We start from the raw sequence: 24,682 nt of genomic DNA, 5'->3' as shown, positions 1-24,682 counted from the left end.
CGGACCAGACTAGAGACTCAGAAATTATAAATTCCCATACTGCCCCTGCCGGGAATCGAACCAGGGACTGCCTACTTAAAATTACAGCGTTCACCGTTGCGCTGGGGAGGTCAAGGCGATAATGATATATTCATTTTAAATATTATTCCTTGTATAATAGTATATTGGGCAACTAGTGCGACAAGTTGTCGATTGCCCACGAAAGCGAAGTTGAACGCACGAGAGAAGCGAGTGCGGTCACTCGCTTGAGTGGGTAATCGATGTCGCACTTGTTGCACATACTATTTTGTATTACTCATGCGGGGAAAGTAGTATCTTGACGCTCGCTGTTGCGGTTGAAAAAGAACCGTTTGCCCATTTTAAAATTTGAGTGCGACAAGAATAATTTGAGTGCGACAAGTTTGCTTGTCGCACTGACAATACAAAATAATTATTTATAGATAATGTGTGTTCAACTTCCAATCACTTTGTTAACGCTTCGCTGTTATTTCAGGGTTTAATTTCACTCATTGAATCGCAATTACTTACATAGTTTTGTTCATTGTTTGAACTACAAAGATATAAAATATTAACGATAAATAAAATGTAAAAAGACAAGATAGGTTTTAACATTGCAATTTACTTATTAGTTAATGTGTTAATGTAGTAACAGTTAACAATAAACGTATCGACTACTGCCACATACTTCACGTGAAATAAGGTTTATGGGATTCCAAAAAATGGGTAATACGAAAATATAAGCTCAATTCACGTTACAGGGATAAATTAAAGTTAATTACTTTAATGTAGTCTCATTAAATATAATTTGTGTTATTTACTACGCTGGACTCTATTAATTTTATGTTAACGCTCTGGTTGGCATAAACAGGCAATGTATGTATTGAAAACATTAAATTTCCGAGTTTTCTCTTAATTTAGACTATCTTTGTGGATTTTGAAATTAATCCACTTTCGTGTATCAGGATTTTTATTGCAAGTTAGCCCTCGACTGCAATCTTACCTGCTGGTGATCGATGAAGCAGTCTAAGATGATAACGGGCTAACCTACTAGGGGTATGGCAGTTATATTAAACCCTTAACCCCTATTGGATTCTATACGACGTCGTACCGGAAGGCTTAATTGCTTAACGGCACGTCTTTGTAGGTGGTGTGGTTACTAGCCGCGGCCGAAGCTCCCATCAGACTAGCACAAAGAAAATTTAGAAAATGTATATTACCAAATGGCCGGCGACCGAACCCGGGACTTTTCATTTAAAACCCACTGCACTATTAAAGAAACGAGTGATGTATCACCATTTGTATATTTCGGTCGAGCATTGATAGGATTTAACACTGTTATGTTTTGTATTGTATGTTTGAGGATCTTCGTCTATGTTATATATATATTGTTAGAACTGTATTTATATGTTTTGGTATATTTTTCTTAATACGCCTTCAGTTGCCTGGAAGAGCTGTACTACTGTGGCGTGCATAGAGGGTATGCAAAGGGTATGCAGATGATATAAAACGAAGGAAAGCTCCAGTAAGATTTCTACAAAACTTAAGGATAGGCATTGTAAGAGTTATAAAAAGCCTACCCTTAAGTATTTACAACTGGTACTTGAGATTTTCTTCGTTTTATATCATCTGCATACCCTGTGCATACCCTCTATGTACGCCACTGTCCTTTGTGGCACTTTTTTGTCATACTAATCAGAAGTCGTACGTGGACGAAGTTTATAAAAAATACGTTGTTTGAACTACTCTTCCACCGGTTTCTGCTCGGTTACTCTAACTTTTTTAAAATGAACTGTCTTTTCAGAAAAAAGTTTATTTTTTAAATTTCACTATAACTTTGCCCATGACAACAAGATTAAGTGGACACGTGGACCGAGGAGTGACTCTATAGTATAGGTATACAGTGTCACAGCTACCCAGTGTTGTGCATACACTGTATGCACAGGGTATGCACAGGGTATGCACAGGGTAAGCGAAGGGTATGCACTAAGCGAGCAGATGATATAAAATGGAAAAAAACCTCTATTAAGTATGACTTATAAGAACTTAAAGTTATAAACAGCCTATCCTGAAGTTTTTATTACTCGTACTGGAGACTTTCTCTATTTTATAGCATCTACCTGCTTAGTGCATACCCTGAATGCACGCCCATCCAGCTACCGTAGGGAATGTACCGTGGTAAATTCCCTTTGCAAGTTATATAATAATAATAATAAATATACTACGACAATACACACAGCGCCCCCTAGCCCCAAAGTAAGCGTAGCTTGTGTTATGGGTACTAAGATGACTGATGAATATTTTTATGAATTATAAATACTTAGAAAATACATATAAACACCCAGACACTGAAAAACACTTATGCTCATCACACAAACGTTTTCCAGTTGTGGGAATCGAACCCACGGCCTAGAATATAGTCCTAGAATGCAGTTTTACCTGGTGGTGAGTGATCTAAGATGGTAGCAGTTAAACCCATGAGCATGGGCGTGCTCTTAATATGGGCATTTTATGGCCGATTGGCGCAGTTTGCAGCCACTCTGCTTTCTGAGCCCAAGGCCGTGGGTTCGATTCCCACTATTGGATAATGTTTGTGTGATGAGCATGCATTTTTTCACTGTCTGGGTGTTTAAAATTATAAGTTAAGTATTTATGTACCAATATTATTCATAAAAATATTCATCAGTCATCTTAGTACCCATAACCCAAGCTACGCTTACTTTGGAGCTAGATGGCGATGTGTGTATTGTCGTAGTATATTTATTTATTTATAATATTAACGTTTGCACAACGCCAAATCATATAAATATATCTATACTTTTACTTACTTTTATTTACTACACCAAACTGCACAGGTAAATAAGCATTATTTATAAACTAGTTAAAGATAACTTCTTGTGTTAATCTTGGGAACTTCAGTAATACCTATTCCCTTCTGATTGTTTGGGGATTGACAATATTGTACCTTTGTATGTACCTATTATTAATAAATTGCAAATATATGCAAATATATTGATATGCAATATATTTATATATAATATATATATGAATATATTTATATGCACCACGTAACTCACTTATTTGTAGGTTATTGGCGGAAGGTGGTGCATAACAATAGTAGAAAGGAGGATAAAAAGAATACGAACGAAAATTCACATAAATTCATTATTACACTCGTGTCATGGACTCTTTTTTGGAGATATAATAGATTCTACAAGAATGCACATAAAATTGCAATTGTCATTGTGCAGCACGGTTTTGAAACTGAGTTCACCATAGAAAAACATCCCACCATAAAACTCCTGCGCCAATTTCTCAACGTCGAAGTTTAGTTTGTATAGTCCCTAAAAATGAATATCAGATTATTGTCAATAGTTCTCAGATCCGCTTCATAAAGTGTCCTAAAAATTAAATTACACATTAATTATAAATATACTAGCTCCTGCCCGCGAATTCGTCTGCGTTGACTTCAGAATTGGGTCCAAAACGAAATGAAAAATGTGAAAGTAATAAAAAATGGAATAAAATTTACATCCGTGTTATCGCTACAGCGAATAGAGAAAATAGCTGCAATTTTGCATTTCAGCTTTTATATTAAATACATAATAGCTGTAATGCAAAACTATAGGTAGAGTCACATATTTTATATTTTTGTTTGACGCACATAATTTAAATTAATCCGCTTGTAATTCACGCTCTAAACGTGTTTTCCCGTAGGAAGCAGAAAAGTGGCAAAAGGCTTCTTTTAATCCCGGAAAAACATCTTTTTCCTACGAGAAAACGCGTTTACGCGTCGCGGGCGAAAAGCTGGAACGTTATAAAAGAACATTATTAACAAATCATTGGAGTGCAGCAATTATTTATGCTTCTCCAACAAGAACAATTTGAGAGATCGAAATTGAAAGTACCTATTAGTAGTCGCTTGCTTATGCCCCGACTTCGTCTGCGTTCAAAATTGGGTCTAAAGCTTCGCCCGTCAACAATTTTTAATCTTACCACGGGAACTATCGAAAGAGATGCGTATAGAAAGTACATGTCCTTTTCCATAGCATAGATGACATGCATACCAAGTTTCAAAGCAGTCTGTCCGCGGCTTGGCTTTTAACCAATTTTCAATTTTCCCTCAGAAACCACTTAAGGAATCGGAATAAAAGGTAGCCTATTTTCTTTTCCATGTCAATCGCTACATGCATGCCAAATTTCAGCCAATTAAAAAATCCGTTCAGCCGTTTTTGCGTGATTGAGTAACAAACATCCACACTTTCACATTTATAAAATGAAGTAAAGTAAGTTATAATTATATATATAAATAAATAAATCTATGTATATTATATCATCAGCCTTGTGATGTGATGGCTAGATTTTGCTTTATTTTATTTAAACAATAAACTTACATAATTAAATTTTTAATTTAAGTCTCATAATATATTAAATCATTTATTTCTCTCCGTATTCATTCTCTTCCATTATCTTCTCGAGCGGGTGAAGATCATTATCTACACCCATGTACACCCAACTATAGATTATCATCATAGTAAATAAAAGCTGTAATTGACAGTTTGACAGTTCAAAAATAGGAGGGCACCGATCGTCACCAAACTTATCTAATCCTGTAGAATACTCGCCAGGTCAATCCGGAGATTCCCTGAAAGTTTCATTGGAATTGGTCCAGCCGTTTCGGAGCCTATACGGTTACGTTTTAACCCACACACTTTCTCTTTTATATATATAGAAGATAGATATATTTTAAAAACCAATTTGGTAATTTTTTTTTATTTTAATGGACATACTTTCAGATTAGTCCCATCGAATATTAAGTCAATTTTGGTGACCCATGTGACTGCTGAACAAACCAACTACGCTAAAAATGGTGGTACGTTACGCTAAAAAGTAACAATTTTTTTTTTCATATTCTAAGACTATGGTTTTCTTTTGATACTTTTATGCACTTTTACACACTTACCTTTTTGAATTCACATTCCTCAGTTACATTTAAATATTTCTGCGCTATCGGCTTCAGGAAAACATGATCACAGGGTTTCTTCATCTGCAGTCTAAGTAGCAGTTGCCCGTTGATCGATATTATTATTTTACCCTGAATCATATATATTATATTAAATATTAATTACTCATGTGTGCTTAGGGTATGTGTTTGCGATTATTGCATTTTTATTTTCATTTTACTACAGGTTAGCCCACAATGCCTGGTGGTATTATTTGATTGTTAGGTATTATTTAATTGTGTTGCACCTATTTTCTCTTTGATAAATAATAATTATAGGTGAAAAAAAACCAAAAAAATATATAATATTCGTTATATAAGGGTAAAACTAGGTAACACGCCACTTTTTTATAAAACGACAAATGTTGGAAATACGAATAAATTCTTGTTTATGGTCCTATATTTCTTTTTGTTTTTTTTCTGTAATTATTATTGTTACGCAACTAGTTAACCTGACACTCCAACGGGGTTTTCATGTTAATGGAATCAATCATAAATAGTATCATTATCAACACATTAACCCGTTAGCGGCCCACTACGAGCCCGGGTCACCTCGTGCAATGAGGAGGGGTTAAGGCCGTAGTCCACCACGCTGGCCCAGTGCGAATTGGAGGACTCCACACACCTTGGCAGTTAAATTAAACCCTAATCAGTTTCTACGTTACATCGCACCAAACCGCTAAAATACTTGGCAGCACGTCTGTGTTAGTAGAGAGGTAACAAGCCACTACAAAAGCCTCCCACCAGACAAAATGTTTGTGATTGTTACATGTGATTTCCAGCTATATCTACAAATTTTTACCCTCTGTCAATTTTTGTTTTATTTTTTTGTTTAACCGCTCTGGGCTACAGATTAACTACAGTTACTATTTTCAGTCAATGTCAGGTTCGGGAAAAGAAACATTTTAGAAAAGGTTATGAGCAGTGGATATTAAAACATATATAATTGCAAATCTAGCCACTAAAATGCGTCAACAATTTTTGTTTTACAAAAAGAAAAATTACTGGTACTTTCCTTGCTGCTATTTAAAAGGGAATTCGATGTATATGATCTATACGTAGTAATTTTCAAGATTTTTTTGATAAAAAAGGTACATTACCCGGTTAGGTATCACGTTTCTCTGTATGTCCATATTCAACAGCAATGTCTTTTCGTTTTCCAACTTTATTGTATTATTACTGCAGTCAGTTCGTTTCGGACCCTTACATATAGTGATTTTAGACACCTTGGAAGTAAACGCGCCCTGTGTAGCAAATTGTATCATTAATTCACAGGTAATCCGTCGCAGCGATTGATTGAAACGCTACAGATTGCAAGCGAATTCCGAGATCGACGGCGATCCCCATTTGCGAAATCTCTACGACGGATTGCCAAGTGAAGGATGATGGACGGATAGACCAACAATCGTATATTTAATAAAATTGCATGTTAGTATGTTGAACAACGAAATTACATTGTTTTACTCGTCTTAAAATGAAAAATTTGAACATAAAGTACCAGTTTAAAGAAATATATAAATAAGTTAAAAAAAATATATATATATTTGTAAAAGATATTAGAAATAAGATTATTAATTATTAAAATTAAGATTTTTTAAATTTGTAAAACTAATATTAGTTTTATTAGCAAGTGTTAACCCGAAAAACTGTTGTTCTCTCTCCAAATATCTATTTTACCACTTACATGATCTCTTTAATTGGATATTTGCGAGATAAAATAAAATATACGTCTAGAGTTCGAATATTCGGCACATGCTCAAATAAAAGGTTACCTGAATTTGTAGATTGATTAAAGATATCTTGCAAGTTTACATTGCACAAAAAAGTAAGAAACGATTTTTAATTAGACGTCTGAAGAATCCTCTGATTTATGCGTTATTTATAAATTTGGGATCTATGTAAAATCTTACTTACAAAATCTGGTTGAATGTTCGAATGACATAAATTAACAACTTGAAGAATAATAAAAACATTTTTCAACATTGTCTTCTCAACATCTATTGCAACATTGTCACGTGATATTTCGTTATTAAATGATGTATTTTTCACTAATAGAACTCCTAACAATAGGTTCAGTTCACCATGAAAAAATACATTATTTTTAGGGTCCAGTACCTACTAACCTACTTAATGGTAGTGACTATAGTTTACTAGCTGTTGCCCGCGACTTCGTCTGCTGTTGATTTTGTTTTTTGATGTGGCATTCAATTTAGTCAAAGTTCTAAAAAAATTTTAAGTATTCAGTATCGCTAAGCCTTAAATGAGGGGTTTGCTGCTGTCCGCTAGGGAGTTCTGCCCTCTATCCCCAACCACATTCATCAGGTTAACAAAAAGTTTGGGCAAAAATTAAACACATATTATAACCTCTATAGCACAAAAATAATTAATTAAATCGGTTATAATTTGTCGGAGTTATGGTGTAAAATCGTCAAACACTTTCATCCCCTCTCCCAATGGAACCGAGCTTAATGTCGGGATAAAAAGTATCCTATATTACTTCTAACACTACCAAGAATATGTGTACAAAGTTTCATGAGGACCGGTCAAGTAGTTTTTGCGTGAAAGCGTGACAAACAAACTCACATTGACATTTATAATATTAGTAGGGATAGGGATAGGGATAAGTTGAAAAAAAACTTAAAGAATATGAATATGCATTGTAAGAGTTATAAAAAGCCTGCCCTTAACTATTTATAGCTCGTACTGGAGATTTTCTTCATTTTATATCATCTGCATACCCTGTGCATACCCTTTATGCACGCCACTGGTGATGATGCAATCTAAGACGGGAGTAGGCTAGCCTGTTATGGGTAGGTATGGCAATTATAATAAATCCGTACCCCATAACCAGTCTCTGCGCGGCATCGTAGAACACTACATTACTTGGCGACACGTTTTGGTCTTTTCGGCGTTCGAATAAATAATTAGCCAAACAGTTGACTATTTATACGTTCATTCTGAGATACGGACCTCTCGAACCGTGACTCTGAGTCGCACTTTGCCGGTTTTTGTTAAGTCCCATTATTTATCGATTTATCATTGACATGTAAATCATCATCATAATCAACCCCCTCCTATTATCTCCTAATGCGGGTTGGCAGGCAAGTATTTATAATGAACGGGATCGACATTTTAGCGTGCTTTACTAAGCACAGGTAGTACACCAGATATTGCGAATTTCTTGACAGATCTAATTCTTGAGATACTCTTTATTTATTGGTTGGTGTTGGTGTTGGTCTGACCCGACAATTAAATAACAGACCTGGTTATCTGATATGCTAGCCAACCTTTCATGCAATGCTTTCTGATTGGCTGGTAGGTACTGTTCCACTATTGGCTAAAAAAGGCAGTTTGAGCAAGAGTATATTTTTTTCTAATTCATTCTATAACAACAATAGCAATAATCGAGATGTGATGATCACAAGTATCGCAACTTATGATTATTAACAAATACTTTATAAAATAGATACTGACAGATTGAGTCCCCTTGCCAAAGACGATACAAACACTCCTCATCTTGTATCTTCTGGGAATCTCTGAGTTTTTGTTTTTTTGACGTAGAGTACACAGACATATTCTGTGGTCCAGTGCCCAACGGCAAGAGTATGTAAACACAACGCTAGATCGCTCGTTGTTGTTATTTCTTCTTTGGTCCAATCAATGGAGGGTCAGTCGATCGAGGGTGATGGAAGCCGGATTATAAATCTGTGTGTTTGTTTCTTAGCTTGCTTAGATTAATTGGCTGCAAGGCTCTTAACTTATTAAGTTATTGCCTCTATTACATTAGTGATGCAATGTTCTTAGACTAAGACAATCGACCTTTGCTTTTGTCATGCCAGTAGCTACTATAGTAGCTCCTTCATCTGAAATCTAAAGGGATGGATCTAAAAAATATCAATCAATTAATGTCACCACAGCAAGTCACGTCCTAAGTGTCAGCTTAAGCAGGGAAATTCGTCACATGAAATTACTTTAATGCAAATCTAAATAGATCTTTCTTATACAAAATATTAAAATATTATGTACATAATGCATTACAAAGTGAATATACAGTTGTAGCAATATAGTTATTATGAATATAACAAGTCTTGTCTTAAAGTTGTGCAGTTTCATCATCATCATCATCATCACATCAACCGATAGACGTCCACTGCTGGATATAGGCCTTTTGTAGGGAGTTCCAAGTTCCACGATTCTGAGCCGCTTGGATCCAGCGGCTACCTGCGACGCGCTTAATGTCGTCTGTCCACCTCGTTGGGGGTCGACCAACGCTGCGCTTACCAGTACGAGGCTGCCATTCCAGCACCTTGGGACCCCAACGTCCATCCTTTCTCCGAACTATGTGCCCGGCCCATTGCCACTTTAGCTTCGCGACTCGTTGAGCTATGTCGGTAACTTTGGTTCTTCTACGAATCTCAGCGCAGCGGGGCTTTGGGCTGGCGCTGGAGTCGACACCAGGTCGAAGAGTCGAGACGAGCAGACGTTGGTGGGAGGCGCTATATGGACGCAAACTTTAATACCAATTGGATTAATAATATCTGCTACCGTAGATGAGAGATTGGATTCATTTGTGCACGGATATTACTTATTGGCTGGGGGGCTGCTTTTGGGCGTGACTGGTGTTTTGCTGGTATGTACGTTATCAGGTATTCGAATACCTACATATTGTTTTATTCCATAATAAGTTAGTCCTTGTGATTTGTACTCTAAGGTGGGAGTTGGCAAGCCTGTAATAGGCGCGCGCCGGAGGACCTTTCAATAACGTTAGATGCTAAACTTCAATGGGGCCCTCATGTAAATAATTTATCGAACAGGCTTAGTTCTGCTGCCTATGCAGTAAAGAAGATACGCCACCTGACAGACATAGAAACTGCTAGGCTAGTCTATTTTAGTTACTTTCACAGCATTATGTCATATGGAATTTTACTATGGGGTAATGCTGCTGATATTGGCACTATTTTCGTGCTGCAGAAGAAGGCTGTTCGTGCGATCTATAAAATGGGTCCGAGAGAGTCATTGAAAGATAAATTTAAAGATGTTAAAATAATGACACTCTATAGCCAAGACATATTTGAAAATTTAATGTATGTTCACAAAAATATATTAAAATTTAAAAGAAAATGTGACTGCAATAATTTGAACGTTAGAAGCAAAAATAAACTTGCAGTGCAGTTCACTAGACTACACAAAATAAGCAATTCATTTAAAGGAAATTGTATACAATTTTAATATAAATTACCGGTTGATATCTTGGGGATGTCACTAAAGAAGTTCAAAGTTTGCATTAAGCGAAAGCTTATAGAAAAGTCCTATTATAGTAGTATAAAGGATTACGTAAACGATAAAAAAGCTTGGGTGTAAACAATTGCTCTAACCAGGTTGCTTCTTAAATATTTTCTAATGACAATGTGAGATGGTGATAACAAAAAGAACACCCGGCTAAGTTTGTTGTGGGCTTCTTCTTAGACCAGGGCGCGATTGGAACCCTCGTAGCTTTAGTTTTAAGTTTACGATTGTAGTTATCGCTATCACTACTCACTGCTATGTACGCATTTTGTATATAATAACGCATCAAAAGTGCCATCTATGTGCCTATTTGAATAAAGAAATATTTGACTTTGACTTTGACTTTGACTTTGACCGAACTCAGTCCCCTCATCGAGTCAGAGGGAGAATGAGATCAGATTTCGAAGTAGATTTTGACGAGAAGAAGTTTTTTTCGACTTATTTTTGGCAGCAACACACTTATCAACGGCTATTTTCAAAAACTCTCAATTCAGTATAGGATTATGGTTGGCGTTTAGTAATGCTTGGGCGTCGGTGGTTACAAAACTGCTACTTTGGGCTAGTCGATAACAAGGCTACGGATAACAAGGACTGAGGATCAAATTTCGCACACCTCGAGTTAGATAATTTAAAAGCCCACTCTCGTGCCTCTGAGAGCACTTAAGTCAGCCTTTATAACTACAAAAAATTATTAGTTAAAAGCCCACCACCATGCATTGGACTAGCGTGGGGGGTCATTGCTCTTATTCCCCCTTTCTATGAAATGAATGGCCCGATAGACGATGAATGTACGTATGTTTAAGGTACGATACTTAACTACTTAGGTACGTAGCTGCGAGTGCTACTTTATGGAAAATTTGTTTTAGGTTGTCGACGAAAGCAGAAAAATTGATAAACAAAGGCCATCAAAATTGAATATAGCTATAACCTCCGAACCAACGCAACTGCGTAAATCTTTTGACAAAATATATTTTGGAATCGGAGTGCTTATGACGGTAGCATCAAGCATTACGTTTGCCGATTTTATCACAAATGTTATCTTTGAGTAATCTTCAATTATGTTTGAACAGTTATTTTATTCAAATCAAAATAATATATATGCAATTACTCAAGTGTTATTCAAATAATAAATAAATTTTTAAAGTGTTTACTTTAAACGGATTTTTAGTAAATAACGTTTTCTACATAACTTGTATGAAATTTTTTTACAAAAACGTTTCCTATTTCCACTGTCCCCTTTTTTTTCTTCTTTTCTATGCTACCGAAGTCGTTGCTAAAGTCTAGTGCATAAATAGGCATAGGTACTTATTTATTTTAATGACGCTGTTCTGTTTGTTATATCGACAGTTGATTTGTTCATTAAATATGGAATATTGTTAAAAGCAATCTAAGGCTTCTTAACACTCAATGCAATAATGAGATTTTATTTGGTACCATTTAATTTCTACCTGAATACCGAGCATATCGAATTCCCACTGCTGGGTACAGGTCTCTCATAGGAGAATGATTATGAGTGCAGATGCACCTCAATGTTTCGATGCGGATTGTTAGGTTTTTTATTTATGAGACCCTGGTGTGTTGCAATATCATTTAGAATAGAGGATAGCCTCAGAAATGGCTTGAAAGTGCGCAAATATATACAACGTTTAAATGTACCTAGCTTAATAATACCTGGAGCTCGGACTGAAGTATCTTCAACAGAAGAAAAAAGTGCTCTGGAACCTCAGATAAAGGATCTCTTTGTGCATTCGACTCCTGGTCGCGTTGTTACGCGAAGCATTTGATATGTGGGCATTCAGACGTATGTCCTATTAGTTGAACTCATAAAGTATTCAATATGGAAGTTCTGCGACGCTACGACTACGACAAACCGCAATTTATTGCATTATTTTTTTTGCTAACTTCCCACTGTATGGCATACCCTGGTAAGAAACCTAGTGCACGCAACTGGCGATTCCTAAAAGATGCCTATTCCGAACTGTGAATGTCTGTCGGTAAAATTATCAAGTAAAGTCGTCTAGTGTCATTACTATCGCAACTAATATCAATCTTAATGTGATGTAGTATTAGTTTTATTTCTATCTTTCATATAAAAGGCTTCATTCTTAGTGTTAAAAAGTTAATACGCCATTGTCAGTTGAAGAATTGCTTTATTTTCTCACTCATTTAAATGTTTTATTTTTCTGTATGTTTATGTGGTGTACAATAAAAGTGTGAATACACTTTTATTGTACACCACCATTGTTCATTCATTGAAGCGGTGATAGCCCAGTAGGTCGGAGCTCGATTTCACTTTCGGGGGCCGGGTTCGAGTCCCAGCACGCACCGCAACACACGCAGGGCAAGGGTCTCCTCGCACAATAAGAAGAGTTTAGCCAGTAGTATACCACGCTGGCACAGTGATTGTTGGACTCAACACACTTTTGAGAACTGTATGAAAAACTCCGTTTTCCTCATGTTTTCCTTCACCGTTGAAGCAAGTGATATTATAATTACTTCGAACGCACATAACTTAGAAAAGTTAAACGTGTGCGCTGGGACTAAACTAGCCACACGAAACTGAAGCCGAAGTCCGAACCACTAAGCTAATACCGAAATCTTAATAATTATTACATAGCCTAATTACGCGTTTTCTTGTTTCGAGCGTAATAGTTACAGGGCTTTCGGTGCTTATTGGACAACGAAATATTTGCTAAACCTATCCGGAACAGGAACAGATGCCACGTTAAGCTTACTAACAAACTTCACCGACCAACCCTCGACGTAGTGGACGTCTTAGGCTATAACGACTACTACGCCTATCACGACTACAACTCCTGCCACGACTACAAAAGCTACCAAAAGAAGTCGCAGACATTCCAAATAACATGGAAGGAAAACAAAATCAACAACACCAACTATAACAACAACAACAACAACCACAACCACAACAACAACAACTACTACTCCAGATTATAAAGACTACATCTTTTTAACAACAACAAATAAAAACGCTGTCAAGATAGTGAGCCTCGTAAGAGAGGAAGCTACGTTAGCGGCAGATGGAGAGATGTCATAGAATACCAAGATCCTAACACTAATTATTACTAAGTAGATCATATATAATTTGTCAGAATTATATATGATCTACTTCGAGAATCATATTTCGAAATAACAATATTAATTTAGTTTTTATCACGCGATATGAAACTGCTCTGACGTCTTGTACTGTACACAAAAAAACGCACGCCCGTGCATTCTAATGCTGAGAGCATTAGAATGCACGGGCGTGCGTTTTTCACAATTCAGTGTGAAATCGGTCATGATGCGGTTAATCAACCCAGTCAACACTCATGGAAAATGCTCATTACTCGGTAAATGAATTAAATTCCCTGGGTACTGATAACGTAACCTGAAAGATTTTCTTTGAATACAAGATACCGAAATTAAAGGGTCAGCTTTAATTTTTTTTCCTTTTTAAATTATGTATGATGTCTTATTTCGACATAATACATTTTTATACTAATTTCAATTATATCTCTTCTTTGCCAAATTTATCTTCTATTTTTGTATGATGAGGAAGTTATTTTCTATATTTTTACATTGTATTTTCTTTAATTGACATTAAAATTATGAAAATAGTCTAAGTCTAATAAGTCGTTCTTATCTAGAAAAAGTAATCAGATAAAAATAAGTGCCAAAAGAATTTACTTAAGTGTTATTAAAATGAAAACTTAAGACAGTTTTCATCTGAAACTAATACACCTGGAGTTGTGACATATCTTCATAAAATAGTGGTATTGCTAATACATTCCTTTTATGAAGATCAAAATTAATTTCACGCACTTTATAGTTCACCCTTACTTATATTTATTTTTATTGTAGTAAACAGTTTGTATTGAGTTGTGCTAGCCCTAACTAATTTACGAAAGCTGGGCATAGTTCAGAACTTGTACTTATGTTAACTTAACTTGTATTGAAGTTTTAAATGCTGTAGCGAATAAAGACAAATCATTTGAAATTGATAGTAGGTGTCCTAAAACCTGTGTAAACCTGTGTCCTGGATACACTTCCTCAACTAAAGTAATTTCCGCCATATTCTAGCTCTTGAATGGTTTTAAGTATCAGATTTTTTAAGTCTGATTACTTGATGTTGAATGCCATCTAGGTGGAGTTGAAGAAAATGTATTAATTTAGAGGCATTAAGCTGCGAGCCGTCAGGGGAAAATAAAATTCTGGATTTGTATTATAGTATTTTTATTCAGAGTTTCTGTCACAATATATAAGCGATAGTGTATAATAAAATAAGCCTACTGTGCGAAAGAGAACTAGAGGGAGAGGGATAAGTTAAATAGTAGTGTGTGTAAGTATTTTTAAGCTGGCAAATACGATTTCCTGAGGTTGGGTTCAGGTAAGTTCACTGATGATAGCTTCAACTATTCACACTCTGACCTCTGGATAATATTTTCAATATTTTTAAATCAAAACTTCAAGCCCATATGTCAGCATAATAACTAGGTACGTTAAAATACAGCCGCTTAACTGAAAAGAACAAAGAAACCATTTATTACGTATAAGAAGAATAATACGAACATAAGAAGATATCTTCTAAAAAATACTTATCCTATACAAAAGCGTATGGATCTAAGCTGTATTAGTGGGGTTTCGTACGCAAAATAAACAAAGACTAAAACTGGCCAATAGGCGACCTATTAATGTCACTGCATGCCTTTCTGTCCGTCAACATGATACGGAGGTCTGTTTGGTTGACCCAGTAAGGATCAACAAACGCTATGCTTTACAGTGTTGAGTAGGCATGGGTTATTGGCCTTCCAAAGACAAATTGCTACCACCATTAGCAAAATTTCACATAAGCCACTTTCAGGACGATTAATATTGACTAAAAGTGTCCCATTTAGCATAATAACATTAAGGTATAGGTCATAAGAACAAACCAACCCGTTGCTAAACGCCTAGTCGTCCCTCTGCAGCGTTTGAGAAAGTACATCAACACATGCATTTTGAACAACTGTGGGGGAAAATCGTTGCTGACCTCGAGGGTCGATACGGCCGATGTCTGCAACAGCTGCACATGAACCTCCGCAGAACATGTCCAACTCATTGCTGATCGCCTTGTCCGGGATCCCATCTCCAGCGTGATAAAAAAGTGTGCTCTGATAATCTGTAGGGTTAAATCGTTGCTGCCCGCCACAAAGGTCTATCTATCTTTGTTCGAGACAACTTACTCGTAAAAGAATTGAACTTTTTAGCGTGATTGAGCGGTAACAAGGTCAGATTTCGCAGCATCATCAGCCGCTCCAAAATGTCCAGCTCATCGGTAACTGCCTATTCTCCTATATCCGGGGTTTGAGAAATTTAATCAACACGTGTATTCTGAACGTTTGAAGGTTAAAATCGTTGATACCCTCCTCAAAGTTCCGTGTGCTACTGTTGAAAGCAACTTACTTGAATCAGAAATGATCTTTCTAGCGTGATCATATTGAGCGGTGAATAGGTTGGATTTCGCAGCATCAATAGCCGTACAAACGTCTCCAGCTCGTTGCTGATAGCCTGGTCATCCCATCTCTGACATTTGAGATAGTTGATGAGAACGTGTGTTCTAAACATCTGTAAAATCGGATCTCAGTTTCATAGGGTTCCATTATTTAAGGATTCCAACGGTAAGGTTCTGCTGTCTGTCTGGCTGTCAGCGAGTTGTATCTCAAGAACCGTAATAGCGAGAGAGTTAAAATCAAAGAGGATGTTTTTTTGTTATTGGTCGATATTTATTGATAGTGTTAATAATAGGTAGTGTTTATAACTGCCCGTTGGTACGGAACCCCTCATGTGCGAGTCCAACTAGCAGTTAGCCGATTTCTTTCATTCTCTACAAGCTAGTCCTTGTCTATTAATTCATCAGGTTGCAAGTGAGGATGCAATCTAAGATAGTGCTGGCTAACATATTAGGTGTATGTTAGATGAATACCCCTAATAGGTTTTTACACGGCATTATATCGCCTTTACGCCTTTTTCGGAAGGGCGGTGGCTAGCCATAGCATAGCCCACCGGACAACTTGTGAAAAAAACTTATGGCTTTACTGCGCCTTAAAGCAAAAGCCCCACTAAGGTATATATTGTGAGATTGGTCGTACGCAGATGCCTTGGTTTGGGGCTTAGCAAAAGTAATCTATCAAAACTTAGTAAGTACCTGTGCATGAGTGCGGTGGAATGGTTCCACGATAGAAATCAACTTCATTGATAGCATGATGCACCACAGAAATTGCCAGAAGAACTGCATATCATCTTGCGGTGATAAAGATATAAAAAAAAATTAGGTATAGTATTTTTATTTGGTTAGGTATTATAGGTTATATTGGTTATATAGGTTTGGTTTTATAGGTTAGGTTGGTTAAAGAATGTGTCTTTTGTACATAATGTCCGCCCCAAATTAAGACCCCCTTAATACTTACTAACGTTGTAAGGCGGCTTCATAATTACCAAATTTTTCTCTTCTAATTCTTCGTCTTCATAGAATTTCAAATAACTGATGACGTATAGAGAGAAAACATCGTTTAAATAATCACCACCTATACAATCTATATATAAGGACATTAATGTATTAAGAGGTCTATACACTTAATCCGCTGGCCGACCATTGATGCCGGCGACTTTATTTATTTATTTAGCACCAAAAGAAGAGACTTAGTCAAAAACAAGTTAAGACACAAGTGTCCACAACAGACAAGGAAACAATTATTTTAAGAGTTACTTTAGGCACATGTACGCCTGTTTTATGTAGCCTTATTACAAGTTTTGCTCATTCCCAGTCGAGGAGTCGTATTGTAAATTATGTTGTGAATTTTGGAGGGGGTTATTGATTACTTATTAAAAACATACATGGCTGATTGGACCACTGTATCAATACGATTGTGTATAGATACTTCTCCATCTGCAGTGCATTGGTGGCCAGCAGTAAAATGATCAGGAATCCGTCATTGGAGTTAAATCCTACGATAACGTTGCACACACTCATGTAACTTCCGGCCAGCCGCCGTATTGTGTGAAGAACTGTTTGCTCCCGTGTTGCTGCTAAAGTGTCTGTGAAGATAAATAAACTTTTATCAAACACGCTTGAAAATTAGAACATTGTTTACGATCTGAGGACGGCAAAAGGTTTAGCGGCCAAATAAATTACATAGTAAACTCACATCGTGTGATTTAAAAATGGGACGATCTTTTACTGCGATAAATGGCAATCAAGGACGGTAAGGTAGCAAAGGTTTTATTTGAATTTCGAAATGGCTTGCAAATATAATGTTGCTCGGTCTTTTTACACGTTCGTCCATCAATGCCTCTTATGGTGGCCTCTGCAGAAACGTACTATAAGGGGCCCAGCGACAGCAATATGGCCGTTTGCGTGCACAGGGTCTTTTACCAGGGTATTTATATAGCTAGCAATTAATATACGAAAAATACTTTAAAAAAAATCATTTATTTCAAGTAGAGTAAGTAGTAGAAAAGCAATTTTGAAACGTCTGTGTATTTGTAGTGACTCCCCCACCGGTTCGGAAAGCAGATTCTACTCATAAGAAGTCGGCAAGAAACTAACCAGTTGTTCTTTTCCAACATTAAATAAATACATTTTAAATTTTAACGTTCCAAAATCTTGCGTGTCAATTCATCAATACTTCTCCAATACTAGTAATAAAATAAAGGTAGCCAGTGCTGTTATGTGTGTTTAATACGCTAAGTGCACCATGCATATTAGGCTACGTTTTAAATCTTATATCTTTAAACGAGCAATTCTTGTATATATATAATTGGAATCTCGGAATCGGCTCCAACGATTTCATGAAATTTAGTATACAGGGGGTTTCGGGGGCGATGAATCGATCAAGCTAGGATTCATTTTTAGAAAATGTCATTTTATTTGTGTTTTCCGGTAATAACCGATTTGGTGCAACGAAGTTGCACGGGCCAGCTAGTTTATATAATAATCTAAATACCTACGTTGGTATTGATCAATGCACTCAAGCACTCATGCGAACGTCATTCGATACATAGTTCGATTAACAAGGGCAGGTGAACTAATGCCCCGTCTCAGGTAAAACCTGATGGCATTTGACTTGTGCATGGACTATATCTCTATTCCCCTTTTTTATATTGCTTTTTACTTAATCATTAATTAATTATCTATCATAGCTATTAAATTTAGTTTTATTCTTACCACAGTTTACTTTATAAGAAAATGCATGAGCAATATTTTTATTACTTCGGTTAATCACAATGTCAACATTAGGGTCTGTTGCAATCTGCTTTACAGACTCTACATCTTCCCATGCCGGTCTTGGCATATGTCTGGAAGATATCTTGTCATTCTCAGATGTTCCTAAATATCCCTTTTCAAATTTACGATATTTTTCTGCTAGTGGTGGAGCTGGTGTCTCTACAAAGCACGAGAAAAAAAAGCACTTTGAAACACTTTATATCTTCTACCTTTTAGATATTATTTGTATATGTATATATATTGAAATCACATATTTTTTCTATCCTTGGCCTTTAAAAATAGAAGTAAGTAGATGTTACTGATGGAAGAAAAAACAATGTATTCTACGGTGGAAGGATAAAGTGCCTGGACCTGAGGAAAGCGTGGTCGACTTTTGATCACAAGGTCTAGAGTTTGGCTACGGTCTCGATCCAATTTTATTAAAGTTAGTAAATTGATAGTATCTCTCCATTCAGTATCTACTCATTTTCAAACAACTACTTTAAAAATACTTTTCTGAGTATGTGTAGTTATTTAGCATTTCCTTTTATTTTAATTTGACTTTTCATGTTGTTTTTATTTTTCAGCTTGTTTTTAAACAGTCTCATTTATTTCTTTTCCGGCTTTTTTATGACATTTAATTAAGAAAAAATATATTGTTCACAAAACTTTATATTGTGTATATTATAAGGTAAGCCGCCAAATCCAATTCGGATGGGCAGCATTCGGGAAACTTCGAGACAACTTTTCGTCGAAAATCCCTCAGTGTCTGAAGACCAAAGTCAACAGTGCGTGTTGCCAGTGATGACTTATGGATCGGAAACGTGGTCGCTTACTATGGGTTTCATAAGAAGGCTCAGAGTCACACAGCGGGCAATGGAGAGTTGGCAATGTTGGGAGTATCCTTACGTGATCAAATCAGGAATGAGGAACCAGAAGAAGAACCGTAGAAGAACTAGAGTTACCGACATAGCTCAGCCAGTCGCAAAGATGAAGTGGAAATGGGCGCGGTACATATCTCGGAGAACCGATGGACGTTGGGGTTCAAAGGTGCTGGAATGGCGGCCCGGTGGCGGTAAGCGCAGCGTTCCGGTGGACAGACGACATCAAACGAGTCACTGGGAGCCGCTGGAAAAAAGCGGCCCTGCTGGGCCGTGGATTTTGGAACTCCCTACAAAAGACCTATATCCAGCAATGGACCACAATCGGTTGAAGTGATGATGATGATGATATTATAAGTATTTTGTATATTTTTTAAATTTTATATGTACGTATATGAAGTAAGTATATTTTATTTGTCTATTTTTTAATTTATGTTTATTATTTCGATATTATTTTGTGTATACCCTAACCGTTCTTCTTAACTTCATTTACTATGGCAGGTTACCTGGTAGAGATCGCTCTTAAGCGAAAAGGCTATTTATTTTCCCTTTCTTTCTTTCTTTCAATTGTGTTTTTTTACTGCTTTGTAATGTGTACAATAAAGTGTATGTGATTTGATTGATTTAGACCCCCTAGTAGCACTAACATATAATAATAATCGTTAATGATTGCCAACGTTATGCAAATGCATGTTGCACTTTTTTCACCTTCAAAAATCATCTTTCCTTTGAGGAATAAGGTCAGTATTGGCACGTTAATAGGCTGATGATGATCTAGAAAGCATTAAAATAATAAAAAAAAACTTCTTACCAACAAAATGTTGATCAGGGATCATCTTCTGTAATGTGTAGTTTACATTTTCCAAAGTTGATAAAACTATATTCGCAAACAGAACAATCTGCATAATTAATAAGTCCTCCGCGTGATTTACTAAAATGGATACTAAAAGAAATACCATTCCCAGCCCTGAAATAAATATATTCAACATGGTTCAGATAGATATTTAAAGACAGTGAGAAAGGCAAATATCATTTGTCACAACTTTATTAAAAATGTCTCTGGAAAAGTAAAGGCGTTCCGGGACTCTTATGCTCGGTTTCTGAAGGTCCCAGTTAACTTCCCGCTAGCTATTGATTCAATTAAGTGAACTAAAGGATAAACGTCAGTTATTTGTGATTGCGTTTCTGAACACCCAATGAACCGTTCAATAACTATGAGACCAATAAGCAGTTTTCTATTCGAGTTTAAAATGGCTGTTTTTATACAATTCCTAATTGAATAAAACTTATAATTATAGCAATATTTTTTTCCACGATCAATAAGTGGCTAAGCATTATTTTAGCTAAACATTGTGATTATCGTCATTAAAATTGAACAGACATTAAAACAGACATTAATTTAACAGACATTAAAACAACTAAATGCCTAATCCATATCGATAAGCATAAATGAATACATACAACTATTTTTGAAGTGAATTTCTTTGAATGAGGCCACCTCGTTCCAGCGAAGAATTAAAAATACAGCAATGAATAAAACCACTAGAATAGTCAAGGAATTTTGGCTCCGATCTTTTTTTGCATTGACCTGTTGGTAGTTATTGTATTAGTTCACCGCCACATGTTTTAACGAAGCATGCATGTGTCATGCCATACTAAGGGTTTTCCAACTCTCATTCGCCCTCTACAGTGTTCACCGCACTCACCCCTAAACCAAATCTCATTCGCGGGTTTAATAGGTATTGTTGCTCGAAATTAAGTCCCATATACCCTGTCTTTGAAAGTATGCGTGAAAGCATACCCAAGCGCAGAAAAAGCTGTGCCTACTGGTCGCGTTCTATACGACCAACAACAAGTCGCTCCGGCTTGAGCAAAACTTTGTGGCAGATCATGACAATTAACGGTACGACAAAAACCGGTATTAAAATTAAGAGGTATAACATAGCATTATGAAAATAATAAATTCGTATTTTGTATTTTATTAAAGAACTAAGCATCCTCTTAGAGCATATGGTAAAAGTTTGTATCAAAGTCGTTAATTTTTAGTTTAAAGTTAATTATGTCCATCAAACAGATTTCAAATTGTTTTCACCTAAAGTAGAAATCAAAGAAAACTTTGAACCCCTATATGGTTCAAAGTTTTTATCAGAGTTCTCATTCATTTTTCAAGTTGAAAACTTTTTAAGAAAATAAAAAGTATTCGTTGATGTTAAAAACAACTGGAAAAATAATACTAGTGGCGGTTAAGATAACGGCGCAAAGAAGTCCAGACATACAATAACCAATCAGCCAAAAAGTGACACCATCCCTGCTCTTCCCACTGGTGTCGTACGAGGCGACTAAGGGAATATAATGGATTGCAAACTCTCCCGTTGAGAGAGGCCTTAAGTGCAGCGGTGGGCGCTACAGGCTGTTGATGATGTGTGATCATGAAAGGGCTGTCACTAATTAATGGGAAAAATTCGTACTAATATTTAAAATGCGAGCGTTTGTTGCTTTGCCCTTCCTTCAAGTCCTAGCTAAGCAACCAATTAACTTGATTTTTGGCATTTGGCATAGTTAAAAGTACGGAGAGTAACATAGGCTACATTTAATCCCAGGAATACAAACGGTTCCCACGGGATTTGTAAAAAACCGTAATAAACGCGGACGAATAACAGGCAATAGCTGTTATAAAATAATTAAAGATTACCTGATCAAATTTTTTCAAACATTTTGCCATCCGCATCATTCTTCTGCCTGATGTGCTCACTCCAACAGCTAGGATGGTTAATTTAATGACTATGTATGCGATGTTTACCACGTCTATAGTCACCCAAGTTATCTCATGTTTTCTTAGCAAGATTAATGTTATAGTTGAAACTGTGTTTATACCTGAGGAGTTTTGATTATCAACCGTATGCATCAGGCCTCCTCTCACGAGAGCGGGAGCTTAGCTCTAATACACTTGCTCCCTAACATAGAGGAGGCCTGTGCATAGTAACGGGATTTTAATAGGCTGGGGATAATGATTACGATGAAAGGTACATAGTACAGTTTCGTTGCCTGACTGAAGGTCAAAGATGCTTATTGAGTATCGTGGTGGGTCAATAATCTAAAAACCTCTGCTATGAGAGGATACCTATGCACTGGCATGCTTAAAAGCTGATGATGGCAATGATGATATACATCACGTGCTTCAACGGTGACGAAAGAACACCGTGAGGAATACCTGAGAGTCTCCATTCCATTCCGGTGTTCTCAACGGCATGTGAAGTCTACCAAGCATCGCAACAAAAATCTGTGTTCTTGATCAGAGTGTACCCACGGTTTCTAATGCATATCCTAATGAGAAAACACTGGTAAGTTTAATCAGTAAGTTAAGTTAAGTTTTATCAGTTTTTCTAATTTAAAATAATATTTACCAGCACAAATAATAATAAATACTCCATAGATGAGCAATGCTGTAGATACTTGATAGTGTTCCGCGTGACGTACAAATGGCGCGATTCCAAAAATACGCGACAGTCGCAGCACCAAGCCCAATGCGCCACGATCCATACTTCTAATTCCTGTGTCACGAAGTAAGTTCGGTTTTAAGGCAAGCAAACCGACGCGTTCAAACCACGTTTGCCGTGGAGCACAAATTCACGCCCTTCTTGTGTCCGATCATAATTCTTTTGCTAAAATAAGCGCGGACGTGCTATACGGTTTGAACGTACATTTAATGTACAAGCGACGGTTATTCGTTGGTGCGTAGACACGTTTCTGACGATACGCACCGCATGAATATTTAAATGTTAGTTTCAGTGAATTTTCCGATGTCTGGATTAGTAACGACTGTAAAGTCTTTAGTCTGCTCGATTACGACAAAAACGACCAGGGCGCGTTTGGAACTTCAACTTACAAAAAAGGATTTCTTTTTTTTATGTAGGTTAGCACAGAACTCTGTGATTTATAAACCGATTTGAAAAATTATATGTTTTGTTTGAGATGGTATACTTTCCATGTGATCCCATATTCATCGGGTCAAGATCTGTTAAAGGGATCCTACAGAAATTGAGGAAACTCTTCAAATATTATAGGAACACCTATAGCGATTTGAGTATTTTTAAAGTAACTTGAGCAAATGCTATTCAAAAGCACCATTTGGTCAAATGAAACTGATGATGATTTTATCAGGTCAAGATCTATTGATGGGATCCTAGTGAAATTGAGGAAACTATTCAAATATTATAGGGACACCTATAGCAATTTGAGTATTATTTAAAGTAACTAAAGCATTTGATATCGAAAAGAAAAATTTGGTCAAGTGAAACTGATGATGAGGACCAGGGATGGTCACCGGAACTACACAATACACTAGTTGCGCTTCGATAATGGTATAAAGTAGGTAAGTACGCTGTATGTATGCTGTTGGTGAAGAGCCGGGAGAACTGCTAAAGCAATAACATCCCGTATTTGGAAATAGTAATATTTTGTAGAAGGTTACGAGCAGGACATTCGGTTATTATGGCTGAGATGATTGCAAACTCACCCACTACAAAACGTCATTTTTTTTTTGACGAAAAAAACCGACTTTGTTATACAACTTAAAAGCAAGAAATAAATATTTTCTTCAGCATTTTTAAATCGGTGCCAAGTAAAATGTTGAAAATTACTGGTACTTTTCTAGCTACTGTATAAAAAGGAATACGAGGTATATGATCTATATAGAGTAACTTTCTACATTTTACTTGGCCCTGACTTAAAAATATTGTAGAAATTATTTATTTCTCGCTTTTTAGTTGTATAACAAAGTGGGTTCTTTTTGTGATTTTTTTTTTTGCAATATATGAATCAAAAGTGCCATCTATTTGAATAAAGAATAATTAAAATTGGCTTTATTTACATGTAGTTACAGCTCTGCAATCAGTATGCAATCTTACAGTGCGTTATTATGCGTCGTACGCAGGTCGAATGCGCTCCAATTATTCACGTACGCAACTGTGTAGCTCGTTCAATCTAGTGACAACATTGGATACTTTTAGCCCGGGAAAACAAGCGCGCTCCGAGTGAGTTTTGGAAAAACTACTACAAACGCGAAAGAAAAAATGATGAAAATTACTGGTACTTTTCTAGCTACTGTATAAAAAGGAATACGAGGTATATGATCTATATAGAGTAACTTTCTACATTTTACTTGGCCCTGACTTAAAAATATTGTAGAAATTATTTATTTCTCGCTTTTTAGTTGTATAACAAAGTGGGTTCTTTTTGTGATTTTTTTTTTTTGCAATATATGAATCAAAA

General features: G+C 36.3%; 1 protein-coding gene across 1 annotated transcript; it reads right to left on the bottom strand.

The window, feature by feature from the left end:
* Window positions 1-14,547: 14,547 nt before the first annotated feature.
* On the bottom strand, window positions 14,548-17,308 carry LOC120627593. The gene is made up of 4 exons (XM_039895603.1): window positions 17,162-17,308; window positions 16,473-16,567; window positions 15,731-15,892; window positions 14,548-14,806 (listed from the first exon to the last, which is right to left on the bottom strand). The coding sequence occupies exons 1-4, from the start codon at window positions 17,295-17,297 to the stop codon at window positions 14,741-14,743; spliced, it is 459 nt and encodes a 152-aa protein (XP_039751537.1). The 5' UTR covers window positions 17,298-17,308; the 3' UTR covers window positions 14,548-14,740.
* Between the last annotated feature and the right edge of the window lie 7,374 nt (window positions 17,309-24,682).

The sequence above is a fragment of the Pararge aegeria genome, chromosome 11 (genome assembly GCF_905163445.1).
Source record: "Pararge aegeria chromosome 11, ilParAegt1.1, whole genome shotgun sequence".
NCBI lineage: Eukaryota > Metazoa > Arthropoda > Insecta > Lepidoptera > Nymphalidae > Pararge > Pararge aegeria.
This window is presented reverse-complemented; position numbering and strand designations above follow the sequence as displayed.